We start from the raw sequence: 16681 nt of genomic DNA, 5'->3' as shown, positions 1-16681 counted from the left end.
CAGGATTGTTAACTCTGATCTGGGCTGACCATAAAACACATCTCAAAAGTGGGCTGCTGCTACCTACCTAAATATGTAAACACGTTGTCAGTCGAATGGGGGAAGTGGGACATCTGATCCCACAAGGTCACACTTAGACAGAAGCCTAGAGCTACCATATTTTATGGAAAAGTCAGATTATTTAATTCAGATATTAAACTCAAAACAAGACTTGTGAATTCACAAAGCTAATGTTAATATCAGCTATGAGGACAAAACTGTTCCTTAAATTTTGTAGAGTTCGACCATAAGAAATTACACCTGTTGTACCTTTACAATATATAACTTGGTTGCAGCTATTGTAGTTAGACATTGCACAAGTTAATGGAGATTTGCCCAAAACAGGTTTTTCAAATTTCCTCATAAATGCAGTCAGAGTTCCAGACCAACTTTATCTGGTATTGGGCACTTTATATATTGCTGGATGAAGGCCCTCCTAGTTCTCTCCACATTTACAAAAGATGTGGAGGAGAAATGTTGATGCTTGTGATCTACCTGTAGTCAATCAGACCATCTTTCTCAACCCTTTGTCAGGCACATAACTTATCTGCCCGTGATTCTCTTGGTTACACTTTTTAACTCAATGACCTTCCACTTAAATCTACCTGATCAATTTGTTCCTCTAATTACCAAATTTGCTACACATACATACATCTCCAGTGACAGGTTTCTTTTCACTTTCTGCTGAAATTGTATGGCTTTTTCTGGTTGGCAACAATGTGCACCACCATTTCATTGCCTGTTGCTTGGATTGTCGCCTCATGTAACACTGAGGTCCAAAAAGTGCTTATCATTCCTGATATTGTAAAAAATTAAAAGCTCTGAAGTACAGTACAGTCTGTCTGTTCCCTGACCACGAGTCTCAAAACACCCCAGAACAAAGTTTCTGTAATTCAGTTCCTCAGAAATGTTGTACAAAACTGACCTTGAAACCTGTGGAAATTCTGTTGACAATTGAATTGTTGCTCCTTTTAATTTTTGTTCACATCATAAATGAAATATTGACAAATCGGAGGTGGTTAGCTAAGGTAAATTTCCACAGCTGCCAAGTGCTCCATTAAATTGCATATGGTATTCCAGTCAATGGGTGACTTATGTTTCCATAGACATTGTAAACTTGTAAAAACTTTGTGCATAGATGAAAGGGTTGCAAATGGCACCTAAATGTGTCGAAAGCGTGCTGGGAGTATGCATGCATTCACACTAGTGATATTCACCTTTTTGCAAGTGGGTTTTAAGATAGCCCCCCATAAAAATAATACAGTGGCTTAAATGCAAAAGTGGAATGTGTCTGCAAAGGAAAAAATTACATTGCAGCGAGAAGTTAAATTTATAAAAATATGAAGCAAGGGATGGTCTCCTGACACACGTTTATCATTGTGAACTTTCTCAGACCTTTACCTTACTGAAAATGTTAATTACCTTAGGTAATTACTGCAATTTAGCAAATGTAACCTAATCAGAGTACTGCTGAAACATATTGTGAAGTGTGCCCTGTAACTGGGAACTTGTTTCCAGATGGAGAATCCCTGCAAAGATGCTGGCTGCAGTGATATTTGTATGCTGGCCCCTAACTCCTCGTACACATGTGCCTGCCCTGTGGACAAGGAACTTGGTTTTGATCAGCATTCCTGCAGAGGTGAGATGTAAAGTTAAAAGGAAACTCGTGTTACACCTGTGATTTTAAATTGCAGTGATATTACTGACAGCTTTAAATTACCTCAGTGTGTGTGGTGCTTCACTCGTGCACACTGGTCTGCAAAAATTTGGTTTTATCTTGTCAAGTTGTAACTTTTCACACTGAATGTCATAGAAACAGTTTTTTCTCAGTGTACTTCTGATCTAGCAATTGTAGTAGCTGGAGTCAAAACTCTTGTTAATAGTGCATTTTCTGTTCTTGTAGAGATATTTCTGTAGAAACTTTCATCCCCAACATGTTGCTTTATATCTGAGAAGTGAAATAACAATTCTCATAGATTTAACTTTAAAAATTTTTTCAGTAAAACTGTTTTCTTAAAGTAGAAAATTGAAGATGGAATGTAACATTATGAAAGACACTACTCTCCATATAGCACAGAGGTCAAGTTGTAAGCAGGGACAAAAGAAAGGCAGTCTTTTTGTTGTGCCTATCTGTGACCAAGAATATCTGCTATATGGGGGGGGGGGGGGGTAGCAACTATCCTTTAGATATTATTTTCTTTAATTTTCATCCTCTGTGTAACTCATGGGTTGAAGTTCCAAAAAATAACATTTCTGATGGAAGTGAAATGTTTCCTTACACATATATTTAAATATACTTTTTAAATTTTTCACTAGTTAAATAATTTCAACCACTGTTTCTCACAAGTGTTAAATTTTGAAAAATGCTGAGACATGTTTAATTTCTGACAGGAACCAAATACAAATTTTTGTAGGTCCTCTTAAACTACCTCAAAAGTAATGTTTTGAAAAGTTTTACTCCTGTCCCACCACCTTTGGGGTGGAATTTCAGAACATCCCTTCATAGACATCTACAGTAAAAGATGCACTCCACAAATTTAAAATTTGTCTTTAGTGCTATGGGCTGGGCAGTCAGTTGAGGAATTACCTTCATCTATACATAGGAGTGCTGCAGTATGAACAAGCCACTGTGTCCCACCCAGTGCTTACAACTACTTGTAACTGTTTCAGCTGTGCTGAAGAAGGAAGTGGTGATGGCAGTGGCTGGGAGCCACATAATCCAGGTGGAGCACCGGCTGCTGGGCCGGCAGACCCAGTCCGTCATGTTGGCCAAGAGTGTCCGCCATGTTGATGCAGTCGTCTACAGCTCTGTGGATGGTAACTAGTCTCTGTGGTGGGCCTGGATGGTGTCGGCACATGTCCATCAGCACTTGATGCTGCTCTGTGTTTGCTTTAAGACTCTAGGCCTGCTCGGCCACTACAGCTGGTCATCCTGGAACCGGTTTACTGCAGCTATTCCTTTGATTCAGAGCATCGTGCTCTTATCTAATGTTAAAAGGGAGCCTTACGGATTCCATCGTTAGATTCTCTTCATACATAATGATATTAAAAGATAGTGTGTGGGGTATCAAGATCCTAAAGCAGTATGATGGCATTACCGTATTTACTCGAATCTAAGCCGCACCTGGAAAAATGACTCGAAATAAAGGAAAAAATTTCCCGAATCTAAGCCGCACCTGAAATTTGCGACTTTAAATTCGAGGGGAGAGAGAAGTTTTAGGCCACACCTCCATATCGAAACAGTTGGTCCATTGTAATATTCGACCCAATTTAAGTCGAATGACAATACAGCGACAGTAGTTTCGTTAGTCGCAAGCTTAGCAGTTAAGCGTTACCAGGTAGCCATTGCTATGTGTCGGGCGCTCCGTCTGTATTTATACGGGTACCCTTCCTTTTTAAAGTGCTCAGTCTGGTTTGAAGTGATTGTTTATTTTGCTTTGATCTGATAAGTGCTGTTTTCTTTGTTATAAGTGTTCACGTCACTCGAAGCTGAAAATGCATTACTGTACTGTTTCATTCATTGTCACATTCTGATAGTGCGTGTTTACGGCCTGTTGCTGCTCGCAGCATGGCTTGCTTTTGTGCGCACTACTGCCGCTTAAAATTAAAAGAAAAGAGGAATCGTCTCATTAGCAAAACAATGGCAAGAGACTATTTGTTGTTACTTACGCTGCTGCTTTCTTTGATAATGATCAACAAGAACCAAATAATAGACTGCGTGTGATAGATGTTCTGAACGAGAGTTTAGCTAAAATTTTTCTGTTTGAAAATCTTTGCGGCCGCTTCTTCAGTACATCAAATTCTGCACAGAAATTAGTCATCTTAGATTTAAAAATCTAGTCAGTTGCCGTGCTTCATTTCTGACTGTATCACTATTAGGTATAAGAATAATAATATGAACATGACACGATACGTATGTTCTTCAGCATTTGCTGTTGTCTCACTCTAGTTTCGTAGTTTATTAGGCAGACAGGATTTTAATGAGATAGCAGCAAACGCAAAAGAATACATGGCAAAATGTTTATTCATATTATTTTTATGGTGAAGAGAATACTGCATGTGATTAACAATTCATAAAAGTTCCTATTAGCAACCATCTCTTCTCACAGGTAGGAAAAATTCAGAACATAGAGTTGACCATATTGACAAATATCCCAAACAGTCTTGCCAGTGGATTTTCGTAGTACATTGAAATGCTGCTACATTCGAAGATGAACAATACGGAATTTGTATTTACTTCGTTGGATAATGTATGAAAGTGCAGTGGTCTAAACTCGGGGCAGAGAAAAAAAAGCTAGTCTTCCACCTTTTTTAATTTATTTACTGACGCAGAGGTTTTGGTGCCAGTATTTATCTTTGTGCCTACAAAGCATGCCTGTGTAGCACTACATATATTAGACAATAGAAATTAGTTGTAGTGACACCTACCAACATTTTTCAGAACTTCCGCTTGCTTTGCACTCGATTCTAAGCTGCAGATGGTTTTTTGGATTACAAAAACTGGAAAAAAGTGTGGCTTAGATTCGAGTAAATACGGTAAATGTGACAAATTTAACTAAAATGAAATTTTTTATACCTAACAGCACTCTAAAGACTTAAAGTAGATTTTTACTGTATTTGGGTGGTGTCACACTGTTACGAAACTGATGTAGACATGCTTTGTCAAATCCTGTAAGTATGAATATGAGGGAAGGTCTGTTAAGTGGCCTTCTTACAAGGGAGCTGTAACATTCAGAGCATATTTTCTTGGAATATTGTACTCTTTATTCCTTTAGGGCAGCATAATATGAAAGCATTAAGACCTACTGTGTGCAAAAGTTTTAAAAATTGCAAGAGAAGTTTTTGTGTGTCAGTGATGTGCCAGTGCCTGGTGAGTGTGAGCAGGCAGTGGTTGTGTGCTTCGAATTAAGGCTCTGCAATCAGTAGATTATAGAATCAAGTTCTGCTCGTAGTTTTTCAACACTAGTTAAATTGTTTCATACATTCGACTTTCAAAAGATAGTACGACGACATGTGTCTGCATGAACATACTACTGAATTTCCATGTTGCTCATTTCATTTTTATCACAACAAATGTTAACTATACACAACCAAACCCATAGTGTTTCTGAAAATGAATTTGTGTTGTGACTTCACTAATATTGCACCTGCAATCAGGGTAAGAAACTGCTTTGCACCTGAATGCAATCTGCAGATATTTCAAAGATGGAATGGCTTGGAAAACCGGTCAACCATCAATGAAGGTACAAATAACTATTCAATAATAGTCTTGCAATATGCTACAATATGACAGTAATGGAAAAATATTTGCTTTTGACACATGTTTACACATGAAAAACATAATGGCAGGTATTGAATGAACATAATTTTCCCAAATGCTCAGGTAATCCTTGAAGTTTATAAGGGAAAAAAGCTTCTTGAAATTTTGAAAAGTTTACCTTCAAATGTTAAAGTTCGTGCATTTTACAATTTTTGTAAATCAGTACCAAAAATTAGTGATGCACAATAAAATTTATTTTAGTGGCATCTTCCTGAAAGAATTTTTCATTTGTCAGTTGAATAAGAGTTTAACGCTTGACTGCAGCAATGTCACATTTGATTGCTTTTAATAATAAAAAGCAAACAGCTGAATAACATCGAACATTTAATAAAATTCCATGCAAATTCATGTCTTAAACATATAACCTTTACAGTTTAGTGTATATGAAATGACTAGTGTTAAAAAAAACAGGGGCAGGACTGTCCAATGATTAATAATTAAGATTAGAGCTTGTGCTCAGTGGCAAGGACTAGTGCATCACTGAGGCAGAAAACTTCTCTTGAAATTTCATTGAAATCGCTTCAGGTCAGATTCACTACACGATACAGATTTAACAGGGCAATCTTTTAGTAAGGTATACTGAACACTGTGGCTTCCCATTGTTAGATGCTCTACAACACCCTTTGAAAGCTCCCATTCTCATCCTTTAATTTCTTTATGTACTACACAGCACTAAACAAACATTTCCAAAAAAGATTTCCAAACACTTAAATTTGTTTGGATTACCATTGAGAAATTAAAATCTCTATTGTGAGCCTGCATGATGTATCTTCTACTAAAGGGTGATTTTGCTCCCTAAATAGAAAAATCTCACTGTTGTCTCATTTACAGATTCCTTCAGAATCACCCAATTCAATTAAGCAGTTATGCTAGTTTAACTTCGGTTGATGTCCATCTTATAACTTGTTTCAGAGACAATTCAAACTTCAGAATTGCAAAGTGAATTAAACATACTTCATTTTCTAACTCGAAGTTTCTGTAGATAGCAAATTTGTCTAATGCTGGTAATTAGTCAAACCTAGAGTTGCTCTTAACTGAAGTAACTCAAGATGTAATAGCAATGTATTCCAGTTCAGACTTCAATGAATGTTGAATGAAGATTGTAGATTTATGGACTATAACTTTAGTTTACAAATTAGTGAGGACAAGTACATCAACTTCCTATCGCCTACATAAGATCCTGATACTGAAATTCCGGATGAACACACTCACTCAAATTAATCCACCTTCAAGGTGCTACTTCATAGTGGGGTTTATAGAACAAATCTCATACTTCAATCACAAGTGGCCACTATAGGCTGCCAATGAAACATTAACCAATTAGAAATGTTGTTCACATCTTCAGGAGTAACTATGAAGATTTTCCAGATAACTTCATCTGTATGCATACAAAGTAAAAAGCAGCTACACTAAAAACAGAAAACCCTGCTGCTTGTCATCTCAGCAGTTGCTTTGTGTAAGCAGTATTTATCAATGGAGATTGTCTTAGGACAGAATGCTGTCCTCTAGTCCAAATTTTGATTACTTTGAGTAATAGCTAATATTGTTTCCAATTCCTTTGGGTATCTGGGAATTTTGTCTGATACCTTCTGGGAACCCTCTAGTCCTGGGCATTGGATCAGAAAACTAAACTGTCAATTCTAGAGTGTAAAAGTTGTATGTGAATAACTTCTGCCTCTCAAAAGTTCCAATTAGCTGCCTTGACCATGGGATTGAAACCTCTTGAAAGTTGATATTAGAAAGTGTGGAGCAATGTATTTCTCATTATCAACTAATATAATAGAGGGAAACATTCCACGTGGGAAAAATATATCTAAAAACAAAGATGTCTCACCAAACGAAAGTGCTGGCAGGTCCACACACACACACACACACACACACACACACACACACACACACACACACACACACACACACAAATTCAAGCTTTCGCAACAAACTGTTGCCTCATCAGGAAAGAGGGAAGGAGAGGGAAAGACGAAAGGATGTGGGTTTCAAGGGAGAGGGTAAGGAGTAATTCCAATCCTGGGAGCAGAAAGACTTACCTTGGGGGGAAAAAAGGATGGGTATACACTCGAGCGGTTGAGGGCATATGTGACATTCATAGGTGAAGAGAATGGGATGCCAATCCTGAGCAGTCCATGTGGGATGTTGTTGGGCCCATGTACTGTGCTGCATGGTGTTGTGGTTGCAGAGATGGACCTCGCGATGGATGTCGGGAGTGAAGTTGCGCATCATACAGCCTGTTGCATACTGTTCATAGTAAAGATGGCCCGTGGTTGCACAAAAAGCATTATTAAACATGGTGGTGTCAGGGTTCCTCAGAGCCATAGTCTGTAGGTGGCATTCACCCACTGCAGTAGTAGCTCTCGAGCGGCCTGAGTGAGGCATGTCTCCAGTTCCTGCCTCTCTGTATCTCCATGTCAGAGCAACATGGGTTTGGTTCACTCGGAGACGTCTGGACACTTCCCTTGTTGAGAGCCCTTCCTAGCACAGAGTAACAATGCAGAGCTGATCGAACCACAGTATCAACTGTGTAGGCACAGTTGAACTACAGACAATACGAACCATGTACCTCCTTCCTGGTGCAATGACTGGAACTGATTGGCTGCTCGACCCCTCCATCTAATAGGCACTGGTCATGAATGGTTGTTTACATCAAGTGGGTTTAGTGACATATCTGAACAGAGGGACTGTCTTTATGGTACAATATGCAGTCAATGTTTCTTTCTGAGTTCTGGGAACTGGGTGATGCAAAACTTTTTTGATGTATTAATTGAATAGCAAGAGTTAACATAGCCTTCTCAAAACGAATGAGTCACGTAATAGGAGTATGGCTAACATCTCTTGCTGCTTCAGTGTCTAGCATCACAGGTCTTTAATCATGGGAAGCCCAATAACATGGAACTTCACACAAGATGAACTCCATGGCAACAGACAATTGGACACTTGCAATGATGTCAACAGTCTTGTGGTGCTGCATAATGTCCCTGAAGCATGTAAAACATAAACACAAGCAAAATGAAGAATAGAATTAGTTAGATAACTTATTTTAACAAATCCTATGTGGTACTGCTTTTGATAACTGTTATTTTAAATGTCATTGGTACAGGCATTCTAGCCATAAATTACAAAATAATTCTGTATTCTTAAACTATAATACTCTGGTTGTGAATTGATGAGGACCTCCCTAAGTCCCTTGTTAACCATATACCATTATGGAGTACGTATTGGCATCTAAGTGTAAAAAATGTAAGGATTGCTGAAAAGGCAACTGTCAGGAAATGATTAATTCAATAATACTGAAAAATTTGATTGGAAGGAGGTATGTGAAAATAACCTTGCCATATAAGATTGGCATTTTGAAGTAGTTCACAAATTTCGACAAATTTTTCTCTTAACGCCTTAGATATTGTAGAAGTAAGGATTTTCATGAGATTTTTACATGGAATGAATGCAACACTTAAGACGTCAGTATCTTTTCTGATTCTGCAAAGAGCAACATTTCCATACTAACATTTTGTCATGTGGTGACAGTTTACTATACTGTTCCACAAATAACTGAGAGCAGCCTTAGTATTTTCTGTGGTCAGTCAAGATTCATGCTGCAAGTTTTAATCCCTCAGATGTGATTAGTAGTTGTGATTGATAATTAGATTTTACATTCAGTGGTTGTTGCCTTCCTTTGTGCTTACAAGTAGTTATTAAAATTTTGTACCACAAATGCACAGGTATAGACTAAAGTTAAAAAAAATTAGTTTTGAAAGTGTAGATGCTCATTGTTAGTGTGTTCTGTTAACTCTCAGGCCTATTTTGCATTGTCTAGCTTATTACGTTAACCTAGTGTGGACCCTACTTAAATTCAATTAAGCAGGTGCCAAAATTGAGTAGATAGGTTCCTTATTGAATTTGTTGCAAGAAATATCAGAACATTTCCTGTTAAACTGTAACAAAAGTATTGGAAGTGAATGCACCAAACTTAACTTCAATATTACTGCTTCTAGACATGCTGATACTGAGTGAGAGTGAAGAGAAGAAATTGTTCTCAATGGCGATGTCTACTAATGTAATTAGACCACTCCTCGAGAAAGGAATTGGGAAGATCATGAGCCTGTCATACGGTGAGTGGGGTGGACTGTTGCATTGTGGTGTTGTAACTAAGTGGTACTTAGGTCTAATAAGCAACCTTTGCAGATGCGTATGGTAACAATGTGTACTGGAGTGATGCTGAGCTTGCAACAGTGAATGCTATGAGCATGAACACCAAAACAGTGGCCGTGTTATTGAGAAGCACGGGGGCCGAACCGCCGCTGAGTGTAGCTGTCGTCCCAGATCAGGGGTATGTATCAGCTGTGGGGCTGTAAGGCATAGTCTCATTATAAAGAGCTGTCCACAGAGCAGTTTGCTTTGCCTGCTTGTAAACATAAATTTGACTAAGTATGAATTGTTGGCCAGTACGAATCTTCACTTCGAAGGTGTTTTTCGTGTATTTGGCTATGAACAGTTCAGATTCTCCTTGGAGACAGTTTCTGGTCAAAGAATTTAATAGCTTTATACTGACATTAAGTGAATTTTTGTTCAGTTATCTGGCAATAGCAAGATCTCACCATTCATTTCGCCACTTTGTAGGTCCTATTAAGTTGGAATTCAATCATAAAACGAGAATACTTTAATTTACTCTAGTTTATAGAGCATACAAGTATGTTCTCAGTTCCAGAGGTGTGTTGTGACATTTTCAGTGTTCTACCAGTTCATATTTTTAGAATTGTTCCAGAGATCAGTTTTAATGACAAGTCTTACTCCAGGTTACTACAGAACCTTGTAATCTATAGGTCCCAAATACTCTTCAAAGCTAACATTTATTCAGCCTGGTGTGAACTTTCCAATCTGCAGCTCGTGGTCTTGCAATAGCATTCTTGCTCCCTGAGCACGGGGTCCTGGGTTAAATTCCCAGTGGGGTCAGGGATTTTCACTTACCTGCCTTGATGACTGGGTGTTGTCATCATTCATCCCCAGTATGGTCAGAAGAAAGCAATGGCAAACGACCTTTGTTAGGAACTTGGCTAGTACAGCAGTGCGGGTCTCCTGCATTGTCCCCCTATGCTCTGTCAAGGAGTATGTGACATCATAAACTTTCCAGTTTACACTACATACTTTCTAAAGTGTTATCTCCATGTAATTTGTATCTTAAATGCAGCTCACTTGCAGTAGTTTTCCTCCAAATAATGCTGCATTACTTCAGTAATGCTGCATTACTTCAGTAATGCTGCATTACTTCAGTAATGCTGCATTACTTCAGTAATGCTGCATTACTTCAGTAATGCTGCATTACTTCAGTAATGCTGCATTACTTCAGTAATGCTGCATTACTTCAGTAATGCTGCATTACTTCAGTAATGCTGCATTACTTCAGTAATGCTGCATTACTTCAGTAATGCTGCATTACTTCAGTAATGGAGCATTACTTCAGTAATGGAGCATTACTTCAGTAATGGAGCATTACTTCAGTAATGCTGCATTACTTCAGTAATGGAGCATTACTTCAGTAATGGAGCATTACTTCAGTAATGGAGCATTACTTCAGTAATGGAGCATTACTTCAGTAATGGAGCATTACTTCAGTAATGGAGCATTACTTCAGTAATGGAGCATTACTTCAGTAATGGAGCATTACTTCAGTAATGGAGCATTACTTCAGTAATGGAGCATTACTTCAGTAATGGAGCATTACTTCAGTAATGGAGCATTACTTCAGTAATGGAGCATTACTTCAGTAATGGAGCATTACTTCAGTAATGGAGCATTACTTCAGTAATGGAGCATTACTTCAGTAATGGAGCATTACTTCAGTAATGGAGCATTACTTCAGTAATGGAGCATTACTTCAGTAATGGAGCATTACTTCAGTAATGGAGCATTACTTCAGTAATGGAGCATTACTTCAGTAATGGAGCATTACTTCAGTAATGGAGCATTACTTCAGTAATGGAGCATTACTTCAGTAATGGAGCATTACTTCAGTAATGGAGCATTACTTCAGTAATGGAGCATTACTTCAGTAATGGAGCATTACTTCAGTAATGGAGCATTACTTCAGTAATGGAGCATTACTTCAGTAATGGAGCATTACTTCAGTAATGGAGCATTACTTCAGTAATGCTGCATTACTTCAGTAATGGAGCATTACTTCAGTAATGCTGCATTACTTCAGTAATGCTGCATTACTTCAGTAATGCTGCATTACTTCAGTAATGCTGCATTACTTCAGTAATGCTGCATTACTTCAGTAATGCTGCATTACTTCAGTAATGGAGCATTACTTCAGTAATGGAGCATTACTTCAGTAATGGAGCATTACTTCAGTAATGGAGCATTACTTCAGTAATGGAGCATTACTTCAGTAATGGAGCATTACTTCAGTAATGGAGCATTACTTCAGTAATGCTGAGGGTGTTACATTCTTGACTTGCATTCTTTTAATTACTACTTGCTTCAGAGGTATGAGTCAACAGGATTTGTATTATTGCCAGGACATTGCATTTTGCAAAAGGACAGTTGTAGCATTAAAATTAATAATTTTAAGTCCTTGTGACAGCATTAGTGCTATTGTAGCCTAACATACTAATAAGCTATAGATGCCCATTTGAATTTATATGCTTGACAAAGACAAAGCCTCAATAGCTTTGTGTTCCACAGCTGTGTGTGTGTGTGTGTGTGTGTGTGTGTGTGTGTGTCATAGTCTGTACTGTATTCTTACATGTGGGGTTTCTGCAATAATTTTAAATACTGTCGTGGTGGCTTTACTATGCCAGTTTACCCACCTATGGTGTAGTGATACATGGGTCTTAGTGTGTAACACACTAAAATGACCATGTTTGATCATGCTAAATACATGAAAATAAAAGCTAACACACAGCTATAGATGTAGAGATGTTCTGCTGTCATCTGGCAGTTCTTGTTCAAATAACCAGATTACTTCTGCTTGATTAATGTAACATCTGTAAAATCCTGTGTTCAGTCCTCATCTGACTAAAAATATGCTACGTAAGTTAGCAGTACACTGTGTATCATGTCGTACGAGCACTAATTATGCACAAATGCCCTTCCATGTTTTCAAAGTACATCCTACCTAATGAAATGCAGTTCTTAGAGCACCTCTGCCAGTGATCTCTTTCTCTCTCTTTCTCTCTCTCTTTCTCTCTTAGAGCACCTCTGCCAGTGATTTCTCTCTCTCTCTCTCTCTCTCTCTCTCTCTCTCTCTCTCTCTCTCTCTCTCTCTCTGCCATTTGTCAGTTTCTTGAGAATCTTACCTTTGCTTGAGCACTGCTTGATTGGCAAATAAAATGTTCCAAATTTTTGCCTTTAGTGATAGGAATTGAAAAGAAACCACAGGCTGCAAGATGGGGCTAGATGTCTGCAGTAAACAGGTAATATTGAGTCTCACTTTGAGGTGAGACCACATATTGCCACCCAGTCAGAGAAACTTCTGGTCTTTCCTTGCAGTGTGCTTAATCAGTTTAGCCAATACTGATATACAGTATGCTGCAGTAACAGTAGAGGAATTGCTTGCCGGTAAAGCATTCCACGAGAGTCAAAAAATGGCATCACTTTCCTTACAGATGGAACAACTTCCACCTATCTTTGTGTTGGAAAATGAACTTTCACTGTGCTGGCTCATCTCCCTTCAGGACTGTAATGATGCATAAAAGCCATGACTTGTCACTGGTGATAAGGGATTCCAGACACATGAACCCTCCATCAGCAATGATATGGAGCACATCGTGGCCTGTCTCTAATGGCACAGCCTTTTGTCTGGAAGATGACACCCAGCAGGTAAAATGCAGGTCCTAAGGATATGGATCCTGCATAATTGTGAAGACACTACTGTATGAAATTTGTAACACTGCAGTGAGGTTACATATTACTTGCTAATCATTACAGTTGCAGCACCCTGGTGATAACTTCAGTCACAGCAGAAGCCAAAACACGATCCTACATTAACACAGACAAGTTGGCCTTAAAGTCTTCGAAATATCTAAAAACTGTTCCACAAAATAGTTAATCTTCACTGTAAGCTTGTGGCAACTGTTTTGGTGGCTGTACAGTTCACACACAATTTTATTGTGCCAGATTACTCCTCTTCCATCACCTCCATTGTTTAGTGTGTGTGAAATGCAAAGTGTCTACAAAATAAAAATTGCTATCAAGCTACTGTTACGTGTGCTGCCACCTATGAGCATTATACATACAAACACACTCTTTTGAATTCATGGTACAGTCACTGTCACAGAAGCAGCATGAAAGAATGGCTCAGCCCTTGTAGAAAAGTCGTAACTGTTAAATGTTAAGTGTAACTGATCTACACTGTGTGTAAAAGAAAAATACAAAGTGCTGAAGGCTGTACACATGTAGCATCAGGAACCATCTTTGCACGGTCATTGGGTTTGGCAGTAAATGTTGTAAGAAACTTCATGTTTCATGAACATGTGGTTGTAGATTCAACATGATACTAAACTTAACCCCAATTGGGTATTGGGTTAAAGCTTATGTGACTGCATCCACACATAGAAATGACATATCCCTGATAATTTCCATCCTGTACTTTGTAGAATGCAGATGCTCATAAATCTGTAGCATGGATCATGTTTTCCTTCCTATTAATAGGTAATAATTTGGTTAGTATTTCATGAAGCAAACTATTAGGTCATGAGCTTAATTAAAATTCTTCCAGTGCCTATCTTATGCATATTGGAATTCCATGGGAAGTTGTTTGATCCACTTCAAAATGGGAAAGAGAACAGGGTATTTGTTGTTCGGTGTTTCCTGTTTTAACATTTTTTTGTTGTACTAAGTTGGCACACACAATGTCTTGAGCCACTTCATTAGTACTTCAGCCTTATATTCTTATCCTGTACCGAGTGAGGTGGCGCAGTGGTTAGCACACTGGTCTCGCATTCGGGAGGACGGTTCAATCCCGTCTCCAGCCATCTTGATTTAGGTTTTCCATGATTTCCCTAAATCGTTTCAGGCCAATGCCAGGATGGTTCCTTTGAAAGGGCACGGCAGATTTCCTTCCCTAACCCGAGCTTGCGCTCCGTCTCTAATGACCTCGTTGTCGACGGGACGTTAAACACTAACCACCACCACCACCACCACTCTTATCCTGTGGTCTGTTTTGATGTATTTTGAAATATTGTACAAGCCAAATTAGATTTGGCAGCAGACTGCCTTAAATGATTGGTCGGTTTTAAATTTACTGTAAAGAATACTAGACTTAATAAGAATGCTGTACATATTGTAAAAATGAAACTGACTTGAGTAACATGAACTGTGACTGGTGTTGTGGTGCAGGTACATGTTTGTGGCATTTGGCTCATCCTCACATGTGCACGTGGACAAGATCCTGATGGACGGTTCTGGACAGCGTGTCCATGTGCTGGAGGAAGTGTCGGGGCCCTATGTCTCTCTCTGGTATGACAGCATCCTGGACAGAGTCTTTGTGGCAGATTCAGGGACGAACACCATAGGAAGTCTTGCCTCTGATGGTAATAATAGCTAAACTATTAATTTAGGTGCATAAAGTTTTTACAAAACTATTCTAAAAGTGTAAAACTTTTCCAATCTATGGCATTCAGATACAGAAACCAGTATGTAGAAGTCTTGGCTGCAATGTTGAAATTACTGGTTTTCCTCATCAGTGATTTGTTTCACATAGACACCTTCAGATTTGCCAATAAATGTTAGACATCAATAAAACCACCTACATGAAGGAAATTAACTAGTATTTTAGATACATTCAACTTGCTTATCAACATTAACCAATCTGAAGATGCCTTGAATTATGCAAGACATGATTCATTAATAAATAAACAGTAATTTCATCACAGCCAAGACTTTCCTCTCCTTATTCTACAGGTGTAAAGCCGAGCATATTTTCACTGTAAATATTGTGCAGTGAGGCTACAAGGTTTTAATTTATAGCCAGTTTCCTGTGGCTGGACTTGTCACGATTACATCCATAGTCAGCAAACTGCTGTTAAGTGCAGGGTAGAAAGTATGTCCCATTGTACAACTTTGGCTACTTCCTGTAGCATTTCATGCAGTGGTTCAATGGATGATTACTTAAGCATATCTGTACATGTTGTAATAACTGTTTTGTCATCACTGAAGAAATATAGAGGACTGTGATATATTTTAAATTCGTCAGTGGTTATTCTTAAAATTTCTTAGTTTTGTGGGATAGTTAATTTCTCAGGGCTCTTCCAGTTTTTCAGCAGCTTTGAGGTTCTCTTAGGTAATAAAAGTAAACCTGTAGCTGTTCGTGCTGCTCCCCAGTATTGTGACAATATCCTGCTAGTGCTGTTTGGTATGGGTCCCCCACATATTTGAGAATACTGTAGAATGTTTTCAAAGTATTCATAAGTAGTCACATGAGACAGACCCAATTATAAGTTAAAAGGAAAGTAGTGTTTATACCATTCTGTGTCCCAAAAAAAGTTTACACCATATATCTGAAAGAGTGGGCTTGTAAAAATTGACAATGACACTGCAGAATGTGCAGACGTCACAATTAGTGCAGTTCTCCAAACCAAATGATTCATTGTTGCTATAAAAATTTGTTAAAGATTTTAGTGTTTTAAGTGCCACAATGCTGCTAATATTGAAAGTTGAAATGTGATTAAACTGGATGTATTTTTTATATGCTCATGTGTAATAGATTGCTAAAACAATTTCAGCTGTTAAATATGAAATGAAAATGAAAGCAGATATAGCTGCAGGTGTTCAGGCAACCAGCTCTAATGTTCCAGAATACCATCTTTAGGCCCTTTGACCATTCCAAACAGGGAAGAGTAAAGTCCTGTGTACAGTCCTAATTTGTATCCAAAGATCTCTGGTTTACACAACACTACCCCTCATTCATCAAACGGCTGACATTCTGGTTTGAATGTTGTCTTAACAGTTGGCCTCTGAACAAAGGGATTGTAATGTAAAACACATGGGTTATTTAATATCGGCTCCTGTTGTGACTGCACACAGCATTTAATTCCTCCCAATTTAGTCATGGGGCCTGAAGATCAGTTATTGGAACATAACTAGTCGTATAAATAACATGTAAAACAGATGGCTGCAAGCATTTTAATTTCATAAGTTAATTTGTTTGCAGTAGCAGTTGTACTATGTACCGATAGTTCTGCATATTTAGATTGTTTCATAAACCTGTGTATCATTAAGTCGGCAGTATACTGTATACTGCAACGGTTTGATAAAAATGCTGTAGACCCAGTGGATCTGTATGTGCACAATTGTGCCTTAAATAACTGT

At 38.3% G+C, this 16681-nt stretch overlaps 1 protein-coding gene across 1 annotated transcript in view; it reads left to right on the top strand.

The window, feature by feature from the left end:
* The window catches only part of LOC126212751 (vitellogenin receptor-like), a 175219-nt gene that overhangs the window by 68428 nt on the left and 90110 nt on the right, over nucleotides 1-16681 (top strand). Inside the window, exons 13-17 of the mRNA XM_049940159.1 lie at nucleotides 1558-1678; nucleotides 2710-2856; nucleotides 9364-9480; nucleotides 9554-9698; nucleotides 14711-14904. Of these exons, the coding sequence (XP_049796116.1) occupies nucleotides 1558-1678; nucleotides 2710-2856; nucleotides 9364-9480; nucleotides 9554-9698; nucleotides 14711-14904 (724 nt within the window). The remainder of the gene's footprint in view (nucleotides 1-1557; nucleotides 1679-2709; nucleotides 2857-9363; nucleotides 9481-9553; nucleotides 9699-14710; nucleotides 14905-16681) is intronic.

The sequence above is a fragment of the Schistocerca nitens genome, chromosome 11, assembly GCF_023898315.1.
Source record: "Schistocerca nitens isolate TAMUIC-IGC-003100 chromosome 11, iqSchNite1.1, whole genome shotgun sequence".
In the NCBI taxonomy this organism is placed as follows: domain Eukaryota; kingdom Metazoa; phylum Arthropoda; class Insecta; order Orthoptera; family Acrididae; genus Schistocerca; species Schistocerca nitens.
The sequence above is the reverse complement of the archived record's forward strand: the minus strand, read 5'-3'. Positions and strand labels throughout refer to the sequence as shown.